At 37.3% G+C, this 25,367-nt stretch overlaps 1 protein-coding gene across 2 annotated transcripts in view; it reads left to right on the forward strand.

Moving 5' to 3' along the window:
- LOC149073985 (PRELI domain containing protein 3B-like) overlaps positions 1–24,529 on the forward strand; it is a 78,221-nt gene extending 53,692 nt beyond the window's left edge. For both annotated transcript variants that reach the window (XM_089247177.1, XM_089247178.1), the window contains 2 exons: positions 1,997–2,099; positions 22,606–24,529. In XM_089247177.1, the coding sequence (XP_089103303.1) occupies positions 1,997–2,099; positions 22,606–22,815 (313 nt within the window). In that variant the 3' untranslated portion in view covers positions 22,816–24,529. The remainder of the gene's footprint in view (positions 1–1,996; positions 2,100–22,605) is intronic.
- Positions 24,530–25,367: the final 838 nt, after the last annotated feature.

Consider the following 25,367-nt stretch of genomic DNA (forward strand, 5'->3'; position numbering starts at 1 on the left):
ATTAAGAAGTGATATTTCTTCTTGGGCTCGCAAATGCAACAATTGCCAGAGTTCAAAGGTCTCCAGACACACCAAAAAAAGGCCTGGCATTTTTCACCCATGTAGTTCCAAGTTTGGGCATGTACATATTGACTTGATCAGATTGCTTCCTCCATCTAAAAGGTTCTGGTTCGGTCTCACTATGGTTGACCATTTTTCTAAGCAGCCAGAAGCTGTACCTCTAGTAGACAGTTCCGCCAACACAGTGGCAGAAGTTTTTTATGCCAGCTGGGTTGCTTGTTTTGGCTCTCCTGTTTGGTTAACATCAGGCTAGGGTGTCCAGTTTGAATCATCTCTCTTTGCTACTCTGGTCCCCTGGCTTGGTACTATCTATCATCGCACATCTCCTTATCACCCAGCTGCTAGTGGGCAGGTGGAAAGATTTTACAAGCAATTAAAATCTACAATCATGGCTCATGCTACAGCAAGCTCGAGTAAAATTCTCCCTTCCATTCTCTGCTAGGCTGTCGTACTGGTTGGAAAAAAATATCCAGGCTACAGCAACAGAAATGCTATATGAGATTCCAATTCACCTTCCAGGATAATTTTTGATGCCTCAGAGTGCCTCAGATCCAGCAACTTTCATTGGTAGATTGCGACAAGCTGTGCCATACTTCAAATCAGGCGCATGGATCAACAGCAGTCTTCATCAGCAAAGACCTAAGGACATGCTCACATGTCTTCCTGTGAACTTATGCGCTCCGTCAAAGCCTTCAGCCTCCATACACTGGTCCATATCAGGTTGTATCCTGTGGTGATAAAGTTTTCAAGATTATATATTGTACAGGGTCGTATGGTGACAGTGAGTATTGATCGTGCCAAGCCTGAATATGTCATGAAAGACTGATCTGCCAACAGCAGTTACCTCATCTCAAGCAGCTGACTGTTCTCCTGCCAAGGACTTACCAAGTGATTCCAATGCGAAGCCTCATGTTGTAACCAGATCTGGTCGAAAAACAATTTAACTTGAAATACCAAAATTTATGCAATTTGTGTAGCAATCATCTCGCTGCGCTGGCGAAGGGCTACTGCAAGTACTGTCAAGTAAAAAATGTAGAGAATATGGTCAATATATAAAAGATTATGTGAGAGAATAAATTTTGAGAAATCTCAATGACCATCCGGAACATGACATTCCTTGTTGGTTACTGGCACATGTAGCTAGCTATACGTCTGTATTTGTAACTCATATGTACCCCTTTTTTGTAACTTATCTTGTTAATGAAACCAATTAATTTGATCCTATCATCTTCCTTTACCACAAGTGTCTAGTGGTATTATGCATAATCACCGGTAAAAGTGATAAATTCCAATTATTTATCAAATTTACCAAGTGTGCTTGGATATGCATGTATAATCATTGTTGAGAAGAATGAAAATTTGTGTGGCAGATTTAAAATACATTTGAATATGTGCCTTTTCTTTGCTGTAAAATTCGTAAGTTCTAAAGTTTGCCATGACACCTTAAAAAGTGCTTAAAAACTACTTAATTTTTATTTAGGAAATTTTGTATCAACTCTGTTACCGAGATGATTATTCATAATAAACTGTTTATCACATTTATTTTAACACATATATAACATACCCATAAGGATTCAAAAATCTGAAGTCTGTATAATTGAAGTCTATTAAATTTAAAATTTACTATATCATGCTTTTTCTTTGTCTCTTGACATTGGTAATGCAACAAGGGGTTACTGTACTTTCATTACCACACACTAATAATACTTTCCCTGTAATCAGTACCTTCACTCACGGGCATTGTACAGATACAATACATGTTTAGCTCTCTTTCACCTTCAGTAAAGTTTTGTGCCTCAGCTAAACTGCCCCCAAATAATTGAGGTTCTACTGTATATTTGCTTTTGAAGTGAAATTATTCAACATTTGCTTCATTTTTTATATTTTTCTTGCAAACTAATAAAGGAATAAACATTTTTTTTCCTGTCACATCTAGCACTTTATTGAAACAAGAAGCAGTGATAACTATTCATGACATCCCATTGAGTAGCTACATTGAAGATTATTTGGCAAAAACAATATCTAGCAATGCTGGAAAAGTGAGTTTGAATTTGTTGCTGCAGAAGAAATTGATCTGATAATGAATGAAACTATCAAATACTCTATATTGATTTTATTAAGCAACACAAATTCTAACAAGAAGTACAGTATATTTATCTTAAAATTGTATCAACCATATGAGCATTTTATACAAAGCAGTTTTACAGTATTAAACTGAACTCTTTGTATTTGATTTACAGATGCGTAATTGCTAAAAAAATTATTAATTTCTGCATAATTTTTCTTCAGAATTTTCAAATTAAAATTTAGAGAGTAGTACAATTGACTTCTTCTCAAGGTATCTAGATCCAAAAGGTTTCAGACCTAGTTCAGAAACTTATAATGAAAGTTTTAAAGTTATGTTTTTAACCTAAGTGCTAGGGATGCCAGAGCATATCTGCTCGTGTTGCGTGAGCAATACCAATCACTTGAATGGTATTGCTGAGCAACACCATTCAAATTCAGCCAATAGATAATTTCTGATTTAAAGTGCCCTTCCAAATATGACAATTTTTTTTTAAATTTTAAATATGGATCCTAATTTATTTGGCATTAGTTTTGCCCCTAAAAAACATACTAACAAAAGCAAAAACCCGCTACTTTTTGGCTAGTATACTGACCTGCAAAAAGACAGGAGTTTTTCAATGCCGATCTTGCCCACTATTTCTATTCAAAAATGGCCAGTGTCTAATTATCTTCCTCTTTACCCCCAGTGGGTTTTTCTGAGCAGGGATGACAACTGTTCAAAACACAGATTAGGCTGTACACAAAATGACAAGATAATGGGGAAGAGGTGTCAACTCTCTTCATAAAAAATATAATGGGGAGAAAAATTGTTATATACTCTGAACACACACATATGCCCTCTCCTTTTTATTACCCCAGAAATGTCACTGCAAAAGACTGTTCTCCAAAACTAAAAAATTAAAAAGAAAGACTGGAGAGACCTTGTTCCAGGCCAGTCTTCTAAAAACCTTTTTATTCCACCAGCCTCCAAATTTGGTGGTGACCATATGGCAAACAAAAACACTTCAGAAATTGTTTGTTAAAAAATTTTAGGCTTCCTGATGATCCCCCCCCCCCCTCCTGTGAATTCTCTCTGTCCAATGACAAGCAGTTTTGAGATAGGTTAGAAAAGGCGATCATATTTTTACTTGCTTTTGCTTAAGATATGTGCAGTTTCATAACTATATGATATATGCAAATTCGCCATTAGCGTTTATTACTGGTAATTGGCTATTATGGAAAGTTCTCATGCAGAGCAGAAAAGCAAAATAATTACAAATTTTTTCTCAAAGAAATTGCATATTGTTATTGATGGAGTAGATTTTATGCCTCATGTCACAGAAATTTTGTTCAGAGGGGGGGGGGGAGCAAAGTGCTAGAATAATAGATTTGGCCATCTTTTCCCCTTTTTTCTGTCATTTTCTCACATTTTGGGGAGGGAGGACCAGACTCCCAAGTCCTCCCCCTTTGCTATGGCCTTGCGTCATGTGAATTGACTTTTATCTAAACTACTTTCTCTATATTGTATTATTACCTTTACAATAGTGTATATTCTGTCTCTCATACCCAGGGATACAGTCTCATACCAACAATATATTTTTGTGAAACCTCAATTCTCAACGATACTCGGTACCCAGATAAGTACCTCTTCCATGAATTTTTTTTCAAATCTTGCTTGGAAATGCCTGTAGTCTAAATAAACTGCCTCTTGGTGTAACGGTAATCCCTCTACAGTAGTGGTTCTTAATTTCACGCTGAAAATTGGTGCGCACACACAGATTTTTTTTAAATACATTTTGAGCATTTTTAAAATTGGAACCGTTTCTTTACAACGAACGCTTGATGAGATAAGGGACGAGTTAGGACTTGAAGGACACCCTGTATATTGTTGTACCAGCTGGAATCAACAAATAACAATTCATTGAAACTGTTTTCCATATTTTAAAAAATGTTATAAAGCAGTAACTTTTTTTAGTGTACTTTCTGAATTTATTGAAAAAAGCCAAAAATAAATGTTAATAGTAGCTGAAAAAGGAATTAAATAATAAGTAAAAGTTTATAAAAATTAATTAATACAGATAACTAATGTAATTGATTGAAGAAAAATAATGAAGAGAAAATCGATTATTCAAAGAGGTGCAGGGAGGTAAGTCATGCACTTGGGGTGCGGGATGGAAAAAAAGTGGTAAGGGCTAAGGCTCTTCAGCAATATATTTTCTTGATCCACTGTGAACAAAAGGCGTGAGGCCCCTTTACATGTACGCTTTTGCGCGCGTGATAGCTGTAAACAACTTCAGAACCGCCTTCAAGAGTGTGCGTGTAAAGGCGAAAAAAGTGTGCACTGTAACATGGCCTTGTTGATGCTCGCCTGACCTTTACCCCTGATGTAATGGTAGTGCATGTGTTATGTTTTATTATTGAGTTTGTGTTATGTCTATCATATACTGTATGTTTATAATTATTTTCTGTCGACTAAACAAACTTGTTACTTACGGACGTTTTCGGTGCCGACATGTCATGAACTGTTTTAGGAAGAAAGGAAAACTAGTTTCTGAACTTGCCGCTTGGAACGCCGATGTCGATGGGGGCGCATGTGCATTACTCCTCATTTGCATGCTTAGTGATTTGAGAGCTATATATAATCACGTCCATGCTTCAAATCGGCCTTCAGTCTCATGTAGCGCTAAAATCTCAAATCATCCGAACAACTCGGCTGGTCCGATGTTCCCGTCAGTTGCTCTCCAAGAATGCCGTTCAGGGATGTGTAGTGTCCGTTCTCGATCTTAATACCTTCGTAGATCTTGCCGACTGCCATCTGGCATTGGCTGGCATGGTCAATAGCAGCGATCTGATAGTTTCTTCGTATGACGCTGCAATCTGATGCTATCCCTTCGTCACGACGTCCACCATCTGACTTCACCACTTGAAATCCACGTGTAACATGCCGATGTCCGTGATCTAATGACGCCTCTTCGTCAACGCCCTAGGTTCGTCGAGATATCCGTTAACTGGACTCCACCACTTGATCGCTGAATACCTTGTGTGGTTCTACCGGTGTTCGTTACCTAGTATCGCCTCATCAACGCCCTGGGTTTGTCACGATATCCGTCATCTGATTTCTACTGCTTGATCGGTGAAGACCAAGTGTGGCTCTGTTGACGTCCGTGATCTGATTCCACCGCCTCGTCGACGCCTTGGGTTCGTCGCCGAGTTCTATGTGTGACTCTACCGACATCTGTGGTCGAGCATCGTTTCTTGAAGACCACAGCTGAGTGTCACTTCCGTCCTAGTTGCTTCACCATAAGTATACTTTGTGATTTTCCTACTGGTGAAGGGTTTGCCCTTGAATTGATGTCTTAACTAATGTTTAAATTTGTAATAATAGAAATAAATAGGTGTTCGAAACTGTTTTGTTCATTGGCAGATAAAGACATACATTGCAGCGCGCAGGAACTGGTCATTCCAGCGTTCAATCGCGAACTCAAAATCATATGTCTAAACGCAAACACACCCTACGGGCAAAAACGGGGCGAATCCCTTGTCTCCTGTGTCATCTTCCTTCATTATTGTTTTAAAAAAAGAGATGTATACAATGAAAATATTCTTTTTCAGCGATAATATTTATTGCAATTTTTTTTCCAGAGTCTATTTGACGATTTTTCTTCCTTTTTCCAACAAATTGTTTTTTTAAAGAAATGATAAATTAGTTTTTCAAATACCGTAATTACATTTATTAGGTTATTGCAATAATTTTCTCACTTTGATTCGGTTCCTTTATCTACAAACATTATTATATCAGATTTATAGATATGTTAAATTACTATTATTATTTTGATAACTTCACAAGCTTTCATTTACCCTCAGGGTGGGGGAAAAATTTAAAATAGTTTAACTAGGGGCTCTTTTAACCCATAAGTTCTATTTTTTTCTTTTTTAAAAAAATAATTGCTTTTTTCAATAGAAAATAAATATTTTAAGAAAGATCAGTTTCAAAATTTGAAATTAACGATAGAAGTATTACATAAATCCATGCGAGAATTGATGAAAGAAATTATTCCAAAATTAATAAAAATCCAGAATTGAAAAAAGAAATAATTTCAGAATAGATGAAAGCCTTTCAATAATTTGGAGCCCCTTTTTGATTTGGCACTCTTGTTCCATTTCCGTTCACTCACCCGTTAAGACGCCTACCACTGGCTACAGAAATTTTGAAAAAAAAACATTTTATTATTTAGAAATTTATTCAATTAGCATATTTTTAAAATTGGAAATAGATCTGGGGAACACATAGTTGATGTTTTTAAGTCGCTGTTAAAAAGGTTAATACAAATACAACGCCACAACAGGCAAAATGCCCAACGAGGTGGCTGAGAAAAAGATGCCCATAAAAATATGGATGTCAAGAACATCTGATTTAAATTTAACAGTATAAATTTGACTTCAACACATTAGAAAAAACTTTAAAAGGGATTTAGGGTTGTGGAAAAAACTTCCATTACCTGAATGTCTGAAGGTTAACAATGATACTGTTTAAAAAGAAGCACCCTATTCACTAGATCCAGCCAACTCTGCATTCATAGCAGGTGTTCAGTGGACAATGTGCTGTATTTTTTCATGATAAGATCACAAAAGATATCCAAGGTCAAGTGATTTTCAAAATACCAAGTAAAAGGGATGTTTCATGTTATAAGATTATCGCTGATTTAATTTAAAACGAAAAACCATTAAATATCATGAATAATATCCAACGAAAAAAAAAACGTATTGCTATTCACACTTTTAATTTTATTGCTGTCATAGCATGACACACGACGGAATGTTTTACACCGGTAAGAATACGTGTATTTAGAGTTTTAAAAATTTGAAAAAAAATTATGCTTCAATTTATTTGTTATTTTTTGTATTGTTATTATGCTCGACAACATTAAACTGAAATGATTTTTTGAGGATATGAATACAACCGAGAGAAATTTATCAAGAATTTCTTAAAAATATCTGAAATAAAGCCCTACAAAATAACACCATAATTTCAAAAAAAGTGCAGTGAAACCTCGATATAACGATACTCAGCGGACCAAGAAAAAAAAATTGTTGTAGAGGGATTATCGTTATATCGGGAGGCAGCAGTTTAACATTAGAATATAGACATTTCCAAAAAAGATTTGAAGATATATCATTGTAGAAGGATTTATCGTTATATCGAGAATCATTGTAGGAGGATTTATCGTTATATCGAGGTTTCAATGTAATAATTTTGTAATGCTTTTTACCTATTTTTCTGGCTGGTAGTATTAAAAAAAACATCGGCTGCACACAGAGTCAATAATTATGTGTGTGAGATGGAAGAAAAAAATCTGATTTTTTCTTGTTTCAGTAAAATTATAATATTAAGTATATAAACAATTAAATTTTTCAGAAAATGTAGTTAAGAGCTAATTACAGCAATTAAAGTCAAACGACAAATGAAAGTCGAATCGAATAAAAGTTCGAAATTAACGATCACAGAAGTTTTATTTCTGAATTTCTTATCAATTGCATAAAAAATTACCATAAATTTGTAACAGTAATTTCAAAAAATAATTATTGAAATTATTTTTAAAAACGAATAATCCACGTAGTAATATATAATAAGCTTTTGAAATCTATATTTTTTCTGCGCAAACGTCAGCCGATTTCGATCTGCCAACAGGGAAAAAACTTTGGTCAGGAACGTGGAGTTTTGTGCTTCCCCGAAAGTCCACACGCCACGCAAAAGTGTATGAATTTTGCCACATGTTTCCCTTTACACACACAATTCTGAACGGGGCCGTCTTTTGTGCTGGAGAGAGCGCGCGCAAGAATGTGTGTCTTTTTAACAACGCGCTCTCCAATCTTTCGCGCAAGAACGTCCCGCTCTGGGCGTGTGAGGAAGATTGTGCGTGTAAAGGGACCTTTAGATTTGCTGTACTAGGGGTTTCCAAACTGTGTGCCGTGGTACCATTCAGTAATTCAATGTTATGATTTATTAAAACATTTCTTATGATAAACTGTACATCAGTATTCTTAAACCTTTTCACATCTGTGGACCGGTGAAAAATGTGTGAAAAATTTCAGACCGAAAAAAAAATAAGATAGAAAGAAAATGAATTTACAGACCTGTGTGGATAATGCAGAAATAAAACCCAATATTGACAAATCTAGATTTACGGAACAAGAATTTTTGATTAGTACAACATCCCTTTTCTTTGTTGAAACAGAAAAGTTCATATTATACTGACTGGGTGGCCAAAAAAGAAAATGTTGCAGTGTATTGCAGGCCTGGTGCAAGCCTCAGAGGAAGTATTATAGTTCTATTTTTTCTGTTTGGCTGGACTGAAGCTGAAAAAAATTATCAATTTTTTTTCAGCGGTAATAGAAATGTCACAGTGAACCGGAAATGTTTGGGAATCACACCCACACACTGGGCTACACTATATGTACATAATGTTGTGTGTACAACCGGAGCAGCCCTTAGGGGCAAGTGACAGGTGCGGTTGCAGCTGGATCTGTGATGGCCCCAGTAAGGCGATTCCTCACTTACTGTAATACAGAAGTGAAAAAATATGTACATGCATCAAATATATATACAGTCGATCCCGCTTATAACTTTTTCGAAAAAACATTGTAAGTGGGAAAACACTGTAAATGGGAAATCCTATTGAGAATTAGTTAGTATTGAGAACACAAAAATACGTCATACTAAGTGGGAAAACATTATAAGCAAGATTGACTGCATATTTTTTTGTAGTAAACAAAGTGTCTGAGCTTCAACTGATTTGATTCTGTAATTTTCATCAATTCTGGAATTATTTCTCTCATTAATTCTGAATTTCCATCAATTATAGGAAATTTCATGAATTCTGGGATTTTTTAAATTAATTTTGAATTTTCACGAATTCTGGGATTTTTTAAATTAATTTTGAATTTTCACGAATTCTGGGATTTTTCATCAATTCTGAGATTTTTCCCTTTCATAGATTATGAATTTAAATCAATTTCAGTTTTTTTCCCATTGATTCTGAATTTAAAATCTTGTGATTTTTTTCCTTCCTTAATTCGAAATTTTCATCGATTTTTGTGTTAATTTACAGATTTAAATGCATCTATATTTTTTTTCAGTATTCCTGTACACATATTCTGTGATAATACAGGAATCTTTGAATACCCTGTTTCCCCCCAATACTTGAAATCTGGGCTAAGGAGCCCCGAAATAATTTTCGCACCAGGCTCCACATCTGATAAAGGCAACCCTGTGTATAGAAGTGTGTTTATTAACCTTTTAGATCTTGTTACTCATTTTTCTATATCTGTCAGTTCGCTTGTTCCCTCCCTCACACAAGTACACTGCTCAAAACAATTAGGGGAGCAAGCAAAAAAGTGAAGAAAACCGTGCGAGACAGCCACATATTGACATACAATGGATAGTACACGCGTATCAATGCACAATACAGAAAAAAGACGTAAAAAAATTTGGAATTAAGCTTTAATTCTTTGAAAATATGGAAAAAAGATGATTTAGGGCAACAATTTGGTTACATGTAAACGATAAAAAAAAGTACTGTTTAGACATGATGCATGAGTTTTAATAGGGCGTGTGGTCTCCTCGAACAGCTAAGACTGCTGCACACCTGTTTGCCATGGATGCGATGAGGTAATCGATCAGACTTTGGGGAATACTGTTCCACTCCTCAAGAAGTGCAATCTGCAAGTCTCGGACAGTAACAGGCGGCCTTGGTCGCACAGCAATGTGTCGTCCAGGTCAGGAGAGCACGCTGGCCATTCCATATGCTGTATTGTTTCAGCTTCAAGCATGTTCTCCACCAGACGAGCTATATGCAGTCGGGCATTATCATCCTGGAAAACAAAGGAATCTCCAATGGCTCCAGCGTAAGGGATGACATGAGGCCGCAGTATCTCGTCTGCATACCTTCGGGCCGTCAAAGTGCCATTCCGAGTGATATGCAGGTCCGTACGTCCGCCTATGCTGATTCCAACCCATACCATCCAACCAGCTCGTCTGTATTGTGACCTTTCACGAACGAATGCGGGGTTATTTCGAGTGCCCCTGTCCCTCCATATCAGAACACGTCGGGTGTCACACTCCAGACTGAATCGGGACTCGTCTGTAAACAGCACTTGGCTCCAATCATGTTGCTCCCAATCTCGATGTTCAGCAGCCCATCTTCTTCGGGCCGCACAGTGGCGTGGGGTCTACGGAATGCAGACCATTGGCCTACGTGCATAGAGCCCTCCCTCACGAAGCCGATTACGTACTGTTTGGCTGGACACCCTTCGTCCTGTTGCCAAGAGCAACCGTCTTTGCAGCTGCGTAGCATTCTCTGTTCTGTTTCGATGGGCTGTTAACTGTATATACCGGTCATCAGTGGCGCGTGGCCGACCTTGCCCTGGTCGACGTCTAACATTTCCTGTTTCTTGGAATCGATTCCACAGCCTTACAACAACACTTCTGGCGACTCCAACAGCATCCGCGACACTACGTTGTGTTTGCCCGGATTCCAGTCTGCCTATAACACGCCATGCCATGGATTCCGGTAAATCATGTTGTTGAGACATCCTCAAGTCACCTTGTCTCAAAAAAAAAAAATACTGCGCAATCGAATTTCACAGTTACGGCAGTAAAACAGACGTTTCTGCAACATCCCGATTTCTGCCCTTATCTCCTTTTTCTGGTTTTTGACGTCATGAACTTTGATTTGCATATGAAGTTTTCTTCTTCCATTTCCTGCTAGGCTTTAAATTATGGATGATTCATTTCATGTTACTTATCGGTATACATCTTTGCGTAATTTTGTTAAAACCATGTGCTCCCCTAATTGTTTTGAGCAGTGAAGTTTTGTGGGCGTAGGGCGGCATTTCTCAAACTTTTTTCATTCACAGTTCCCTTGTCTTTGCCATTGTTTACCCTCCACTCCGTAGAATACTTTAAAAAGGACCACATCAAAGTTTTGAGTGAACACACAGCAATATAAACTGAGAGCCAAAAAAACTGGTACAGGCATGCGTATGCAAATAAAGAGATATGGAACCAATCAGAGTATGGCGCTGTGGTCGGCAACGCCTATATAACACAACAAGTGTCTGGCATAGTTGTTAGATCGGTTACTGCTGCTACAATGGCAGGTTATCGAGATTTAAGTGAGTTTGAACGTGGTGTTATAGTCGGCGCACGAGAGATGGGACATAGCATCTCCGAGGTAGCGACAAAGTCTAACTTAATGTAAAATAACTGTTATTGTAATAAAGCCTTTTGAAGTGATACAAAACAACTTGTTTGTTTGTTTCCTGCTTGTTGTCTGCCTTTAACTGGATAATTCGAACCGGGCACATAACCCCATTAAGGGATGTTACAATTTTTTTTTTTTAAGCAAATCGAAGTGAAATTTCGAACTTGTTGTCTGCAATTTAATTTTAAGAAGCAGTCGAGCCCCCAATTTGTTTTCCTAGACCCAAAAATGTCTAACAGTTACAACGTTTTTTAGGACTTTGCGGCTGCTACCGCCAGTTTGTCCCACGTTTCGGGGATATTGCCTCTCCCTTATACGAATTGACAAAAAGAAACATAAATTTAGATGGGAGGCAACTCATCAACAAGCCTTCGAGAAATTAAAAACTTGTTTATCCCGTGCTCCAGTTTTGACAACCAGGAAAAAAGAATGTCCCTTAAAACTCCATACCGATGCCTCTGGAATTGGGTTGGGTGCAATTCTTCAACAAGTAGAACCCGAAGGTGAAAAACCCTTTGTCTATACCAGCCGTGCCCTAAACTCGGCTGAACAAAATTATTCAGTTACGGAGTAGGAGGGACTTGCCGTTGTTTGGGCCTGTCACAAGTTCAGAGCTTGGTTTTCGGGAGAACCAATTACGGTAGTAACCGATCACAGAGCTGTGGGTTGATACTTCGATGCCAAACAACTTAAAGGCAGGCTCAGTAGATGGGCACAGTTATTACAAGAATATCCCTTACGTTTCGAGTATAGGCAGGGCTCGGCCATGCAGGCCACAGATTGCTTGTCCAGGATGCCCGCTGTTGTCGATGCTGAAAATTATTTTGAGGATAAAATAGATAACAAATTGTATCTCTTTTCTCTGTTGGACCTGTCAGAGTTAATTGACCAACAACGTCTACAATATTCCGATATTATTCAATATTTTCAAGATAAAAAGATGGGAAAAATATTATGTTTTTGAAAATGATAAATTATTTATGCTTCATAAAAACAAAAAACTGTTGGTCATTCCTCGAAATTGCAGAGATAAATTTCTTTTCGAAATGCATAACCACCGTGTTTCGGGACATATGGGTGTTCATAAAACTTTTCAGCGTTGTCGGCAGCGCACATTTTGGCCAGGTATAAGAAAGGACGTGAAAAAATTTGTCCTCTCTTGCAAAATATGTCAAACCTGTAAGTTCGATAATCAAAAACGGTGGGGAGCCATGGTGTCAACTTCTGTTAACTATCCTGGAGAAGTAGTTGGCATTGACACCATGGGTCTCTTTCCCATTTCTTCCCGAGGAAATGTTCATTTAATGGTTGTAGTAGATTATTTCACGAAATGGGTTGAGTTGTTTCCCTTGAGACGTATCACCGCTAACGTAGTAGCAAAAAAGTTTGTACATGAATATTGTCTACAATATGGTTTTCCAAGAAACTTAGTGTCAGATAATGGACCCTGTTTTATCTCAAATTTAATGAAGGAGACTTGTAAAACATTACAAATTAATCAACGTTACATAACCCTGTACCACCCTCAGTCTAACTTGACAGAAAGGGTTAATAAAACCCTTGATTTAATTTGAACCTTGAAGATAGAGGTACTGGACGTTTCTATAGCATTAGACCAGAAGTTTCATCACGAACCAGACTATTCAAGGTTTCATCTGCCAGAGGGCAACTAGTCACGGGTTGAACTGCAAGACTCTTTAATTGGTTATTTATCTTTTATAAAAACATCTTCACCGGACCCGCCTGGAACAAGAATGGTAGTTATTTAGATCATATTATATTAAAATTTCATGACTGAAATCAAGAACAAGCTACTCAAGTAGCCAAAGCAAGAGGTGAATACTTGAATGAATAAAGGAATGAATGCGATTAGTGAGATCGAGAGACGCGCTTTTATACATCGTAAACTGGTTTTGACTTTAGGACCATTCATCCACCGGCGACACGCCGTCTCTCACTAAATATTCAACATTTCACAAAAATAATTTGCATACGATCGCATACCGGCAACATCACAATCGGCCTCGATCGCTGTCACACGACCACCGCCGCCAATGAAAAACAAGTAAACATTTATGCGATGCTGACTTCGGACTTTTACGCTGGGGGGCCCATGGATACGTTACATTCCCCCCTGCCAACAGAAAGAAAAATTGTCAAGAATTTTTCTGAAGCCCTGTTTTCCTAACAATCCACTACCCGAGGAGAAAAAACCTGTCAAATACATGAAATGCAATATAATAAACAATCCCGCATTAAATACACATTATAAATACACTAAAAATATCAAAAATCCCGCATGAAATACAAATCAAAACCCGCATGAAATACACTATAAATACACTAAAAATATCAAAAATCCTGCATGAAATACACACTATAAATATCAAAAATCCTGCATGAAATACACCATATCACACAAAAAATGCACTTAGGGCACCTCAAAATTATCACGTTATCAAAAAAAATATCTCGCCCCCAAAAAAACATGAAACACTAACGTTTCAAATTACATGAAATACAATTTAGGACCCCCAAAAAAAGATAATTTTTCAAGTAAGATTGGACGTGAGATCGCTATCATGTGACCGGAAGATCGACATGGAGGATACCATGACATAGTCAACCATTCCAGTCGAATTCAGACAATGACCCCGATGTCTCGGATTAAAGATTCGAAGCCCGTCAGTGATCAGCAGACCAACAAGGAGGATACCATCACATAGTCAGCCAGTGACCAAAGACGTCCACAAACCATTTGTACAATTCAACGTCATATAACCAGAACATCAACCAGGAGGATACCATCACATAGTTGATGACCATGATCAAATTCGGGCGATAAAATAGTTTGAAAAGAAGTAAACCATAATATACAAAAAAAAAACAAACAGGAAATGATTATCACTATTTACTCTTTAAAAAAAAAAAAAAAAAAAAAATAATATATATATATATATATATATATATATATCACAGGTGGAGAAACCCCCAAAATACACATTAAATACACTAATTTCAACAGGCATCCCCCTCTCTTAAAGGATCGTGCACCCGGAGGAAAAGTCCTTTAGTCGCAAACATTTATACCTTCAAAATGAATAGAATACGATCACAAAACGACTAGAGGGAAAAAAGAAAATCAGATTTTCACAAGTTAGATCTGACCCGGAACAGACGATCGCCCGAATTTTGCGGCTTAGTTTGCAAATTACTGTCCATAATTTTTTTTTTTTTTTAAAGCAAATCGAAGTGAAATTTCGAACTTGTTGTCTGCAATTTAGTTTTAAGAAGCGGTCGAGCCCCCAATTTGTAACATCCCTTAATGAGGTTACGTGCCCGGTTTGAATTATCCAGTTAAAGGCAGACAACAAGCAGGAAACAAACAAACAAGTTGTTTTGTATCACTTCAAAAGGCTTTATTACAATAAGGGCTATTTTACACTGAGTTAGACTTCATTCATTAAAACAATTTTTTTGCATTAAAGTCAATTATTTGAACATCAATTTTAATTATAAAAAATCGTGGATCTCACCGCAGAAGTCCATGTCCATTTAGCCAGACATCACCTTTCTTCTCGCAGATCAAGAGACGCAAGTGCACCAGATACGATAGCGATGTAGATCCGTTCACGTCATTTTAACCAACCGAAGAACAGTGTCCCAAGTTTCAGAACAAGTCCTCAGCAACCAATTTCCAGGTAGACCTCTCAGTAATCATCGATGACAGTTCATCAGAGTCCAGCCAGTTGAACGTCGAAGATAGAGGTACTGGACGTTTCTATAGCATTAGACCAGAAGTTTCATCACGAACCAGACTAGTCAAGGTTTCATCTGCCAGAGGGCAACTAGTCACGGGTTGAACTGCAAGACTCTTTAATTGGTTATTTAGCTTTTATAAAAACATCTTCACCGGACCCGCCGGAAACAAGAATGGCAGTTATTTAGATCATATATTAAAATTTCATGACCGAAATCAAGAACAAGCTACTCAAGTAGCCAAAGCAAGAGGTGAATACTTGAATGAACAAAGGAATGAATGCGATTAGTGAGATCGAGAGATGCGCTTTTATACATCGTAAACCGGTTTTGACTTTAGGACCATTCATCCACCAGCGACACGCCGTCTGTCGCTAAATATTCAACATTTCACAAAAATAATTTGCATACAATTGCATGCCGGCAACATCACAATCGGCCTCGATCGCTGCCACACGACCACCACCGCCGATGAGAAACAAGTAAACATTTATGCGATGCGACTTCAGACTTTTACGCTGGGGGGGGGGGGGTCCATGGATACATTACAAAGTAACATAGCAACAGCATCACGCTTCCGAAGAGACGAACCTGACGAATATCCCATCACAGATTTGAACTGACATCTCATAGAGACTTCAACACAGGCTGAGCAGTTTTTGATCAGCCTGTGTTGAGGAAGGTCAACGGATCGAATGGCGCCGAGGCATCCAGCTAAATTATTAAATCTTGGCTTCCAGAACGAGGCAAGATGAAATGAAATGTAACGGGCATGTAAGGGAAAATTCCCCATCTCATTACTGGAACCAATCCGTATCGAGATTCGGTGGTGCTAGAATCATCGTAACATTTGAGAAGTTTACATATTCACATGAACTAAAAATAATATTGTAGAACTATAGTATTCGGCATCTGGCAGCGCAAAAGATTGTAACATGGCGGTCGATCGGCGGTCCATGATCTCGCCGATCGATCCCAGAATCAATGTAAAAGGTAATAAAAATATAAAAATGAGTAGAAAAGGACCATTTTCGGCTGGGCCTAAATGGTAATGTTACACATTAACAGAACATCCTGTATATTCTGAAATAATGGATGCCGATTTATCCTCCCCCTACAAAATACAGGGTGTTCATAATTAAAATGCCCTATTTTAAAGTAGCCCACAGGCGAAACCAGTCATCAGGAAATTTTGAAATTTTGTGAACTTCATGAAGTGATGGGAATTTGTTTCGAGGGAAAAAAAGTAGTTGCACATGTTGCCACTAGAGAGCATTTTACTTTGAATATCTGTAGTAAACATGTAAATTTATGTGATGTCACGCAGCAGCTGTTATAAAACCTAGAAACATTCGCAGAGATCTTGTTTCTCAATGTGTCTGCTGCTCACAATGACGTTAAGTTTACGAGATCATGCTTTCTTGGCCAAATTGTTTTACCAAAACAGCAATTCTGCAGTAACTGCTCTATGGAAATATCAAACTTGGAAGAGGATTTGAAAAGGTCCAATGAATGTTAAAAACCTTTGGAGTATATGATAAAATTTGAAACCACACTGGATCGTTGGCTGTTCGTCCTGGGAAAGGGAGAAAACCTGTTTCTTTACACGCAGTACAGGAGGTTTTGCTTCAGGTGGAAGAGCACAATGCTTCAAATTCTCATGATGGTAGTATCAAGCGTGTAGCTCAGGTGTTGGATAGGCTACGTTCAATTGTCCATAATTTCATGCGAAATATCCTTCGATATTATCTGTACAAACTTTCACTTGTGCTTCGGTCGCTTCCCCATGATTATGACGCTTGACCCCAGTTCTCACTACAGTATTTAGCTCACGTTGAGGTCGATACGCCTTGGAATATCGTCTAGACAGACGAAACATATTTTCACTTAGATGGTGCAGTCAATACTCACAACTGCTGAATTTGGGAACCAGAAAACCCGCATGCTGTCTTAGAGGTTCCATTGCATTCACCAAAAGTGACGGTATGGTGTGGATTTACTGCATCATTTATCCTCTGTCCCTACTTCTACAAGGAGTTACGTTATACAGGTCCAGTGACATGTTCAGTCATCAGGAAGCGATATGCAATGCTGTTACAGAACAAAATTGTTCCGGATCTGCAAGCATGTCACTGCCTTGCAGACACAATCTTTGTGCAAGACAGAACTACTCCGCACATTGCAGTGTGTGTTAAGCATATTCTTAAAACACATTTTACAGAAGAACGTGTCATAAGCCAGCACTTCCCTAATCTATGGCCTACCCGGACCTTAATAAAAATGAAACGTCTGGTAAGTCGTGACAATCCAAGAACTTTACCTGACCTTAAAGGCAGCATTTCACGACACATGCTGAACATTTTCCCGCCTACACTTCGGTCAGTTGTGGAACATGCCATCTTGCAATTTCATATGGTATCTGAAAGTAATTGCCATCATGTGGAACGTGTTTTGTTGCAGTTACAGTTGTAAAAGTGTTTAGCAATTGTTAAAATTGTAAACGTTTGCCAAAATGTGTCATTTCTTAATAAAACGCCCTCTGGTGGCGACTCATGCAACTAATTTTTATCCCCCCCTGAAACAAATTTCCATCACTTCATGAAAGCCTCCACAAAATTTCATAATTTTCTGATGATCTGTTTCGCCTGTGGGCTACTTTAAAATAGGGTCTTTTAATTATGGACCCCCTGTATTTGCCCTTGTTGACCAGGCATCTAATTGCAGATCTGATGCATATTTATTTTGCACATGCATTGTGGTTCGGATTGGATTCTGTGTATGCAATATTTATGTAATATATATTTGCAACTAATTTTTTCCCCTGAAACAAATTCCTAATTCTTAATTTTCTGACGACTGGTTTCACGTGTAGGCTACTTTAAAATAGGGTCTTTTAATTATGGTCGCCTTGTATATAAAATCGAGGCGAAGGGAGTCCTAAACATTTTTTGGTGTACCAAAATTGTTGAGATGAATCTTGCCCCATTCATATTTTCTCACCAGGCCACGCTTCTGGTAATGGCGGCCCTGGGAAACACATGGAGAAGGGATTAGTGCTGAGAGGGCTGTACCACTGTAGACAGGCATGAATCCGGTTACGCTTAGAAGGAGGTCCGTGAGAAATACCGACCTGGTTTCCTGACTGAAGGATGTGGGAAGGTCCATTTTCTGCCACTTTTTTTGGTTTACAACAGAATTTCACAATCTTTTGTGCATATTTTATCGATTATTCAAATAACATATTCAAGGAATTTTAAAAAAAGGCACGTTAATTTATGTGCATGAAATTCTAATCAGTAATAAACACATAACCTAAATTCTAATCAGTAATAATACATTTAACAAAGTTACAAATTATTGTTAAGAAAGCATAAGATGCATGCTTTGTATGGCAGCACATGCAAATACCTAATATGCATTTTGAGGTAAGGCCTGGTCAGAAAGTATCAGACAAAACAAAATATCAGAGGATGATGTCGCTCTCTGCTGTTCATACGGAGATTTTTAATAGCTGGCTGATGCGTAGATGAATTTTGGGAAAGAGAAAAAATTCAACTGTAAAACTGAATATGTAATCAAATTAACACTTCATACTTGGGCGATTTTCAGCCATAATAGTGTGTGTTTAATCCTTTCTTGTAGATGCGATATCCTATCCCCTTTATCTTGTTTTTCCCTGTCTTATATTTTTATTAACTTGAATTGGACAGAGAAAAGAAGGCAAAAATATAGAACACAAGCTTCTCCCCCCCCCCCCCCACATCATTTCAGAATTTGCAACAGATTTCACAGTCTAATTTTCTGCAGCTGAAGAACAAGTTTTAAATTCTAGTCAGGCCATAGGTGGAGATAGACTTGAAAGTCTGGGGCATGATGATGATGTAAATTCATATATACGCATATACATTAGATCAGTTGGCTCCGCCTTTGACGTGGGTGGGGGGGGGGCAAACCTCCAGTATGGGTGGAGGTGCCTCATATATCTACCCATGAGTCAGACAAGGTTAAACTGAGATCTCGGGTCCCCACCCTTGTGATGAATTTATATGAATGAAATAATTTAAATGAAAATTATCATAAACTTTAATCCTGTTTTACAAGTCGAGTGTGACTGCTACCCTGACCTGAGCAACTTGTGAATCACAACTAAAAAAGAGAATTTACTCTGTTGCTAGGGGGACAGTCATTTTGGTGTCCCAGTCCCCATAATTTTTAACGAAAAAGAGTAAATTCAGCACCCTTTCTGGACCAATGCCCAGAGCACCAGACTCCCTTGGTTGGGACCTCTTCTCAAGTCCACCATATGTGTGCACATGTCACCAATAAAAATACAATCATCTCCACCAAACATTACATACACAGAAATCCAATCTGAACCCACAAGACATGCTTAAAATAAATAAATATATGCAGGATCCACAATTAGATACCTGGTCAACTTGTTGCCCAGAGTATATTATATTCTGTCAGACTCTTACAATGTTGATGCAGTGGCCAAAGAGTGAATTCAGATTCCGACCGATCCAGCACATCCGCCTGAAGCATTACGAGACATTCTACTTGAAAGTGGGATGTATGTTGTCCTGTGAATTATTATATTTTAGGGGTCATTCAAGTATTATGTCAGCATTGATGGGGGGGGGGGTGGTTTCTGATTTGCTGACTTTTGATGACGGGGGGGGGGTTAGATGATGCTTACATCATCAACCACCCTTTATGAAGATATGAAATATTCTTAATGGCATCTTATTCGGTGCGCGAAAAACGGAAAAACCTTTTGATAGTTATTGGGGGCACCTGAACTAACATTCTACCTATTGATAAGTCCCCTGCAGAGCCACTTTAATGATCTCTAAATGTTTCACGGATCCTTCAAGTGCTCTGGAAATGTTTCCGGGCCACTTAAGTGCTCTGGAACTGTGCCACGCATCACTCAAGTGATCTGTAATTATGCCACAGATCACTTAAGTAATCTGGGAATGTTCTGCGGGTAATTTGAGTGATGTAGAACCGCACTGGAGGCCGCTTAAGTGCCCAAAACTGTGCCACGTGTCACTCAAGAGATCTCTAAAGGTGCCACGTATCGTTTAAGTGTTCTGTGACTGTGTCACGGGTTACTTAGGTGATCTTTGAATGTGAAAGTGATCTTTGAGGCCTACTTCAGTGATCTGGAAATGTGCCATGGGCTACTTAAATGCTCTGGAATTGTGCCACAGGTCATTTAAGTGATTTGTAAATGTGCCGCTTAGTTCATTTTTACAAAATTAGGTGAATCAATGGTCAAGGTCGTCTTGCTATGATGCCAGATGTTAACAATTTGTTACTAATTCATGAAGATTGTTTGGAAACTTTTATACTTTAATGGAATTAAAAAAATATTTGTATATTAAAAATTATATAGAAGAATTGTGTGCTATCTTTTCAAATTTTGTAATCTCAATTTTAGGTTTTATTAATAGAATAGGGTGTCTACTATGACACCCGAAGTCATGGAATGAGAAAAAGGTCACAGATTTTTGTTGATTCTCCAGAGATTTTTTTCCCTAAAATATAGGCTTTAGAGGAGCTGTGGCATTCAATATTTTTTCTTTTCTCTTTTTTTGGCCCTGGAGGGATGGTTGGGTGAGTAGCAATAGAAAAGAATTATGTCAATTTGTAGCCATCAGAACTTTTCTTTCTTTGCTTGTCTGGACCTTTCAACATCTGTAATATTCCCTTAAAGCAGTGTTCTCAAGATTACGTGATAATTCCTAGAGGAGGGTGTGGGGTTGACTGTAAAATAGATCACGGCGATAGGGAGTCCTCTTGGGAACAATATTGGTTTTCCGTAGAAAAGACATGACCCCCCCTTTACATCAGGGCGGCTCTGTAGTGAATTTATAGCAGGAAAAAACAAACTGATTTTGATTGTCCGGGCCTTAGGTCTGCAGCTCTGTCAGCCCCATCTTTGTGGGGGCCAGGCAAAAGGGTAAAAAAATTTTCCCCCGCGAGGAAGAAAGTTTTTTTAATTATAATTTTTTTAGTCGCGTCAATCTTTACCGACTAGCTATAGTAAACGACGAAATCGTACAGTATACGCATGCGGCAGAATGAGAGAATTCAAGAGAAGACAAACATAGGACTCATTTGCCATTAGTTGTGTTGCAAAGCAACATTGCGGCCGAATGTAAAGGAATACCAGTGTTTCTCAAAGTGTGTGTTGCGGCTCCTGGGAGCATCCTGGCGAGCTGAAAATATTGATTTGTGCTCCTATTTGTGCTTTGAATTGGTTCTTTTATATGGGAAAATACGAAAGTCCCCAAACTTTTTGGGCAGCTGCCGATGAACCATGAATTACGCAAGGGAGTGACAAAAAAGAACCATTGGAAAACAGTGACAAGCTTGCGATTTAGACTGACTCTAAAGCATGATGGTGAAGCAAATAACAAGCATCTAATATCGGGCTTCAAAAGATGTGAATTGGAAATGTGAAATCCATCCTTTGTAAGGGCCCTTGGTCTAGTGCGGCCAATCGGGTCGTGAGTGGTTTATTGCTTCATTTTTACCCATTTATTTCCCATTGATCTTATGTATAGCATGGCCAGGCCTCCCAATCAAGAAAAAGAAATAAACCATGCTGTGGGATTCCAAAGGTTGAGAACCACTGGTCTAGTGGTTTCACATCCTGCAGTAGGGCCCCTAAAAGCTGAGATCTTCAGCAGGCTCAGGTCTGATTTTTCACGGGTTCCCATATAGTGAATTTATAGTGCAAAAAAAAAGTTGAGAATTATCTCGGGTCCCCGGGCTTGAGCTCTGTCAGCCCCCTACTATGCTTCCCTGCGAATTGGAAAATCGGCCTGACTGTTTGTACCCTTACACTGTGGTTTCGGCTCTCATGTATGAGAGAAACACTTCTAATTTTTTTTCATTTTATTTGTGCTGACATGTTTTGTCTGCTCGCCGTAATTATATCAGTAAAAAAAGGCAGTGGTAAAAAATTGAAGCTATGGAACAAACTGCTCAATCATCTCGCTCTGTTCAACGTTGTTCGGCTCCTTTGCTCTGTTTTGAGAACATTATTAGTATGCCTTGCAGCGCACCGTGGCTGTTGTGCACACAACTTGATATCAATCAATAGTGTGTTCAATAGTTTTGCATTTGCGGGACGTGTTTTCAACGTGTGCGGGTGCGCTCGTAGAGCTTGTTTTGGAAAGTTTCGTCATAGGTGACAAAGGAACTCAGATACGACAAAAACATTGATGTGGAATCCAGGGTTGCCAAACGTCTGTATATACCACCCGCAATGCCCTATACAGGAATGGATTGCATTAAATATATTAGAACATAAAACAGAATTTAATAACCTTGTTTATTGTGCTAATTTTGGACATGAGTCATCCTTTTATGTTTTATAATTAATTTTATGAATGTATTAAGTTTCGTGGATTTTAACTATTTTATTGAAACATTCTAAATTTACTTTTGTATTTCATTTCAGGGGAGGCAAGCCATGGAATGGGTTATCAGTAAAATTAATGATGAAGTATACCAACTTACTAATAGAACTGTTAAAAGTATGGATGAAATCACAAACACTGCCAAAAAAAGTATAGCAGTAATGGATGATCTGACTTCTGTTGCCAAAAAAGGAATTAACTTGAACCATTTAGCTGAAGATACTTTACCAAAATTTCATTTTGAAAAATGAAACATTTAGAAACTGCTGCACAATACTAATTTTTATAGACAATCAAAACATTTTTTAAACCACCAGTTATTTATTTCTGATACCTTATTCTATGTATTTTTATTCAGCTTCAAAGCCATGCATTATGTGCTTATTATGACATTTTTATGGAACAAAAGTAAAATGCAAACTTTCAGTTATTTTTTATAAAAATATATATTCAAAGCTTTTCTGTGATCTGTAACTCTTTGGCTGCTGAAAGTCTAGGACTAGATGTCATTTTTAATTGATACTTATAATTTTTAGCCTTTTTTAAAAGATATAACTATTATAGATATATTAGTTACAAATGTCACCTGGCAGTTAAGTGGTTAGCATGCCATTCTTCCATTGTGCAGGCCATGTTTGGATTTAAATGGTAGTTTGAGCATATGGATGTGTGTTTGTTACTTAACTCTAAAAAATGCTCTGAACAAATAAATCACTGCTTTCTTGGAAAAACGTAAAATATAATACGAAATAATTGATCTAACTTATTGAACTATTGAGCAAATAAGTTCTAAAAGAATGATAAAATCAGCTTTCACAGAAAACCAGTATGGCTTATGTTTTACTAATGTCTACTGTTTTTGCAATTCAATTCAAATTGAGATCGATAAGCAGTTTAAAGATAAATCTATTTTGAAAACTCCCACATTATTAGTGTTTAATTTTCATCTTAGTCATTACAATTTTAAATCTACACATCATGGTAAAACTTCATTTCAGTGTAGATATTAAAATGGTGTTATAACCTGGGAAAACTTGAATGCTCAATTCTTGCATGACTTATTTTCTTGCAAACAGAAAATATTAAATACAATGATGTTTTTTAGACATGTCATAGCAAATTCATACACCACTTATAGCGTTATAATATTTATCTCTATAACTGTCTTTAGTGTGTCCTGCTAGATTATTCTCTTCAATGAATTATTGTTGGTTGCACTAAACTGAATATTACTCAAATGTAAGATTCAAGGTTTATACATAGCAAAATATTTCTAAGGCCGGTATTACACTATAAAAGTTTGATAAAAGTCTGTTTATAAAACTTGAAAAATGCAGCCAATAAGGTCAACAGTTGCATTTTCTAGAACGTAACCAATAACTTTATTGGTTAGATTTTTCAAGTTTTATAAAAGGGATTTTATCAAACTTTTATAGTGTAATACCAGCCTAAAGAAAATTATTTATTAGTAGATTTCTACATTATTTGAGTGAAGATTTTAGACAAGATCTTTTATATATAAAAATGTTCTTTCACCTCAGGGAAAAGCATGCTAATTATAATTGACCAAACTATACATAAAAGTGAAACTTGTATAAAAAATATGACTCAACATATAACTTTAAAATAAATCAAAACACATTCCTATTATTCACTTATTTTTTTAGAAATTTTTGTATAAAGCTTTGTATTTTTATAATTTTTCTCTTACTGTAAAAAAATTCTGCTTATGTCTTAAATCTTTTATAGGATTTTCTCTATCATACAAAATTTTTCGCATGCTATTTTTATAAATGTGCTGTTGCAGTTCGTTTCTAGAATCCAGTTTTCAAAAACACAATGTATTTCATTTTTGTTACATATAAATTCAAAGAAACTGTTGTGCTTTTGTCAATTAGTTCATCTAAAGAAATTTCAGAGAACTTGTTTTTCATGAAAATTTGAGAAATATATACATTTTTTACACTTGGGGTGTATTTTATTGCTTTATTGATTTTCACTATCTGTTGTTTAATATCTGAAACCTTTAATTAATTATATTTTTGTATTTAAAAGCTTCCTATGTTTTAAGAATTTTCTTCAAAATGATGGTGTGAAACACTCACAGGATTGAGAGAAAAGCTAAGTTTTTCAGATGTTCAAAAATGTTCTATCCAAAGAGAACAGATTGTGTACATTACGCAAGAACTGTTTTAGTTGAAAGAGAAGAGATATTATATACAGTGAAACTCTATTGCGATACCCTCTATAACAGTGGTTATCAACCTCCGGCCACTAATGAAAATCTTGCAAAAGAGGAGAGATAACTGCTTACAGTAAAGGAGGGGGGGGGGCACAAAGAAATGTGGAAAGTGCATGTCTAAAAATGTTTCATTTCAAACAAAATACATCGAATATTTTTTTACATTGTTTCCCTGTTAAAGTAACATTAACATGAGGTGGGGGGGGGGAAATTTCAAAGTTTTACATGTATCTGGGTGGTTTTACATGTTGGGGGGGGGGGGGAGACTGACACACAGTCTGCCATGACACAAACTATAGAAGTAGCTTGGGGCAAAAAGTTTTGTCTTCCTTTTTTGTGAGGCCTTCCTTTGCAGGCCTCATGAGTTGATAAAATGAGAGTACTGAACCTCTCTTGAATAACTGTAAAGACCGGAAATTGTCTGGAGACTTATACAAAGAGGCTGCCATTTAAAAGGCAGACAAAGATTTGTTGACATTCACATTCTTTTGGGTACAGGTCATGGCGATTGTGTACTAAAAGTAATCCTGGAAGTAGAGGGGTGAAAAATAAAAGTTTGTC

Source organism: Pholcus phalangioides, unplaced genomic scaffold (genome assembly GCF_987345545.1).
Source record: "Pholcus phalangioides strain wild (caught in Gottingen) unplaced genomic scaffold, Ppha-v1.0 ptg000017l_1, whole genome shotgun sequence".
NCBI classification, from domain to species: Eukaryota; Metazoa; Arthropoda; class Arachnida; order Araneae; family Pholcidae; genus Pholcus; species Pholcus phalangioides.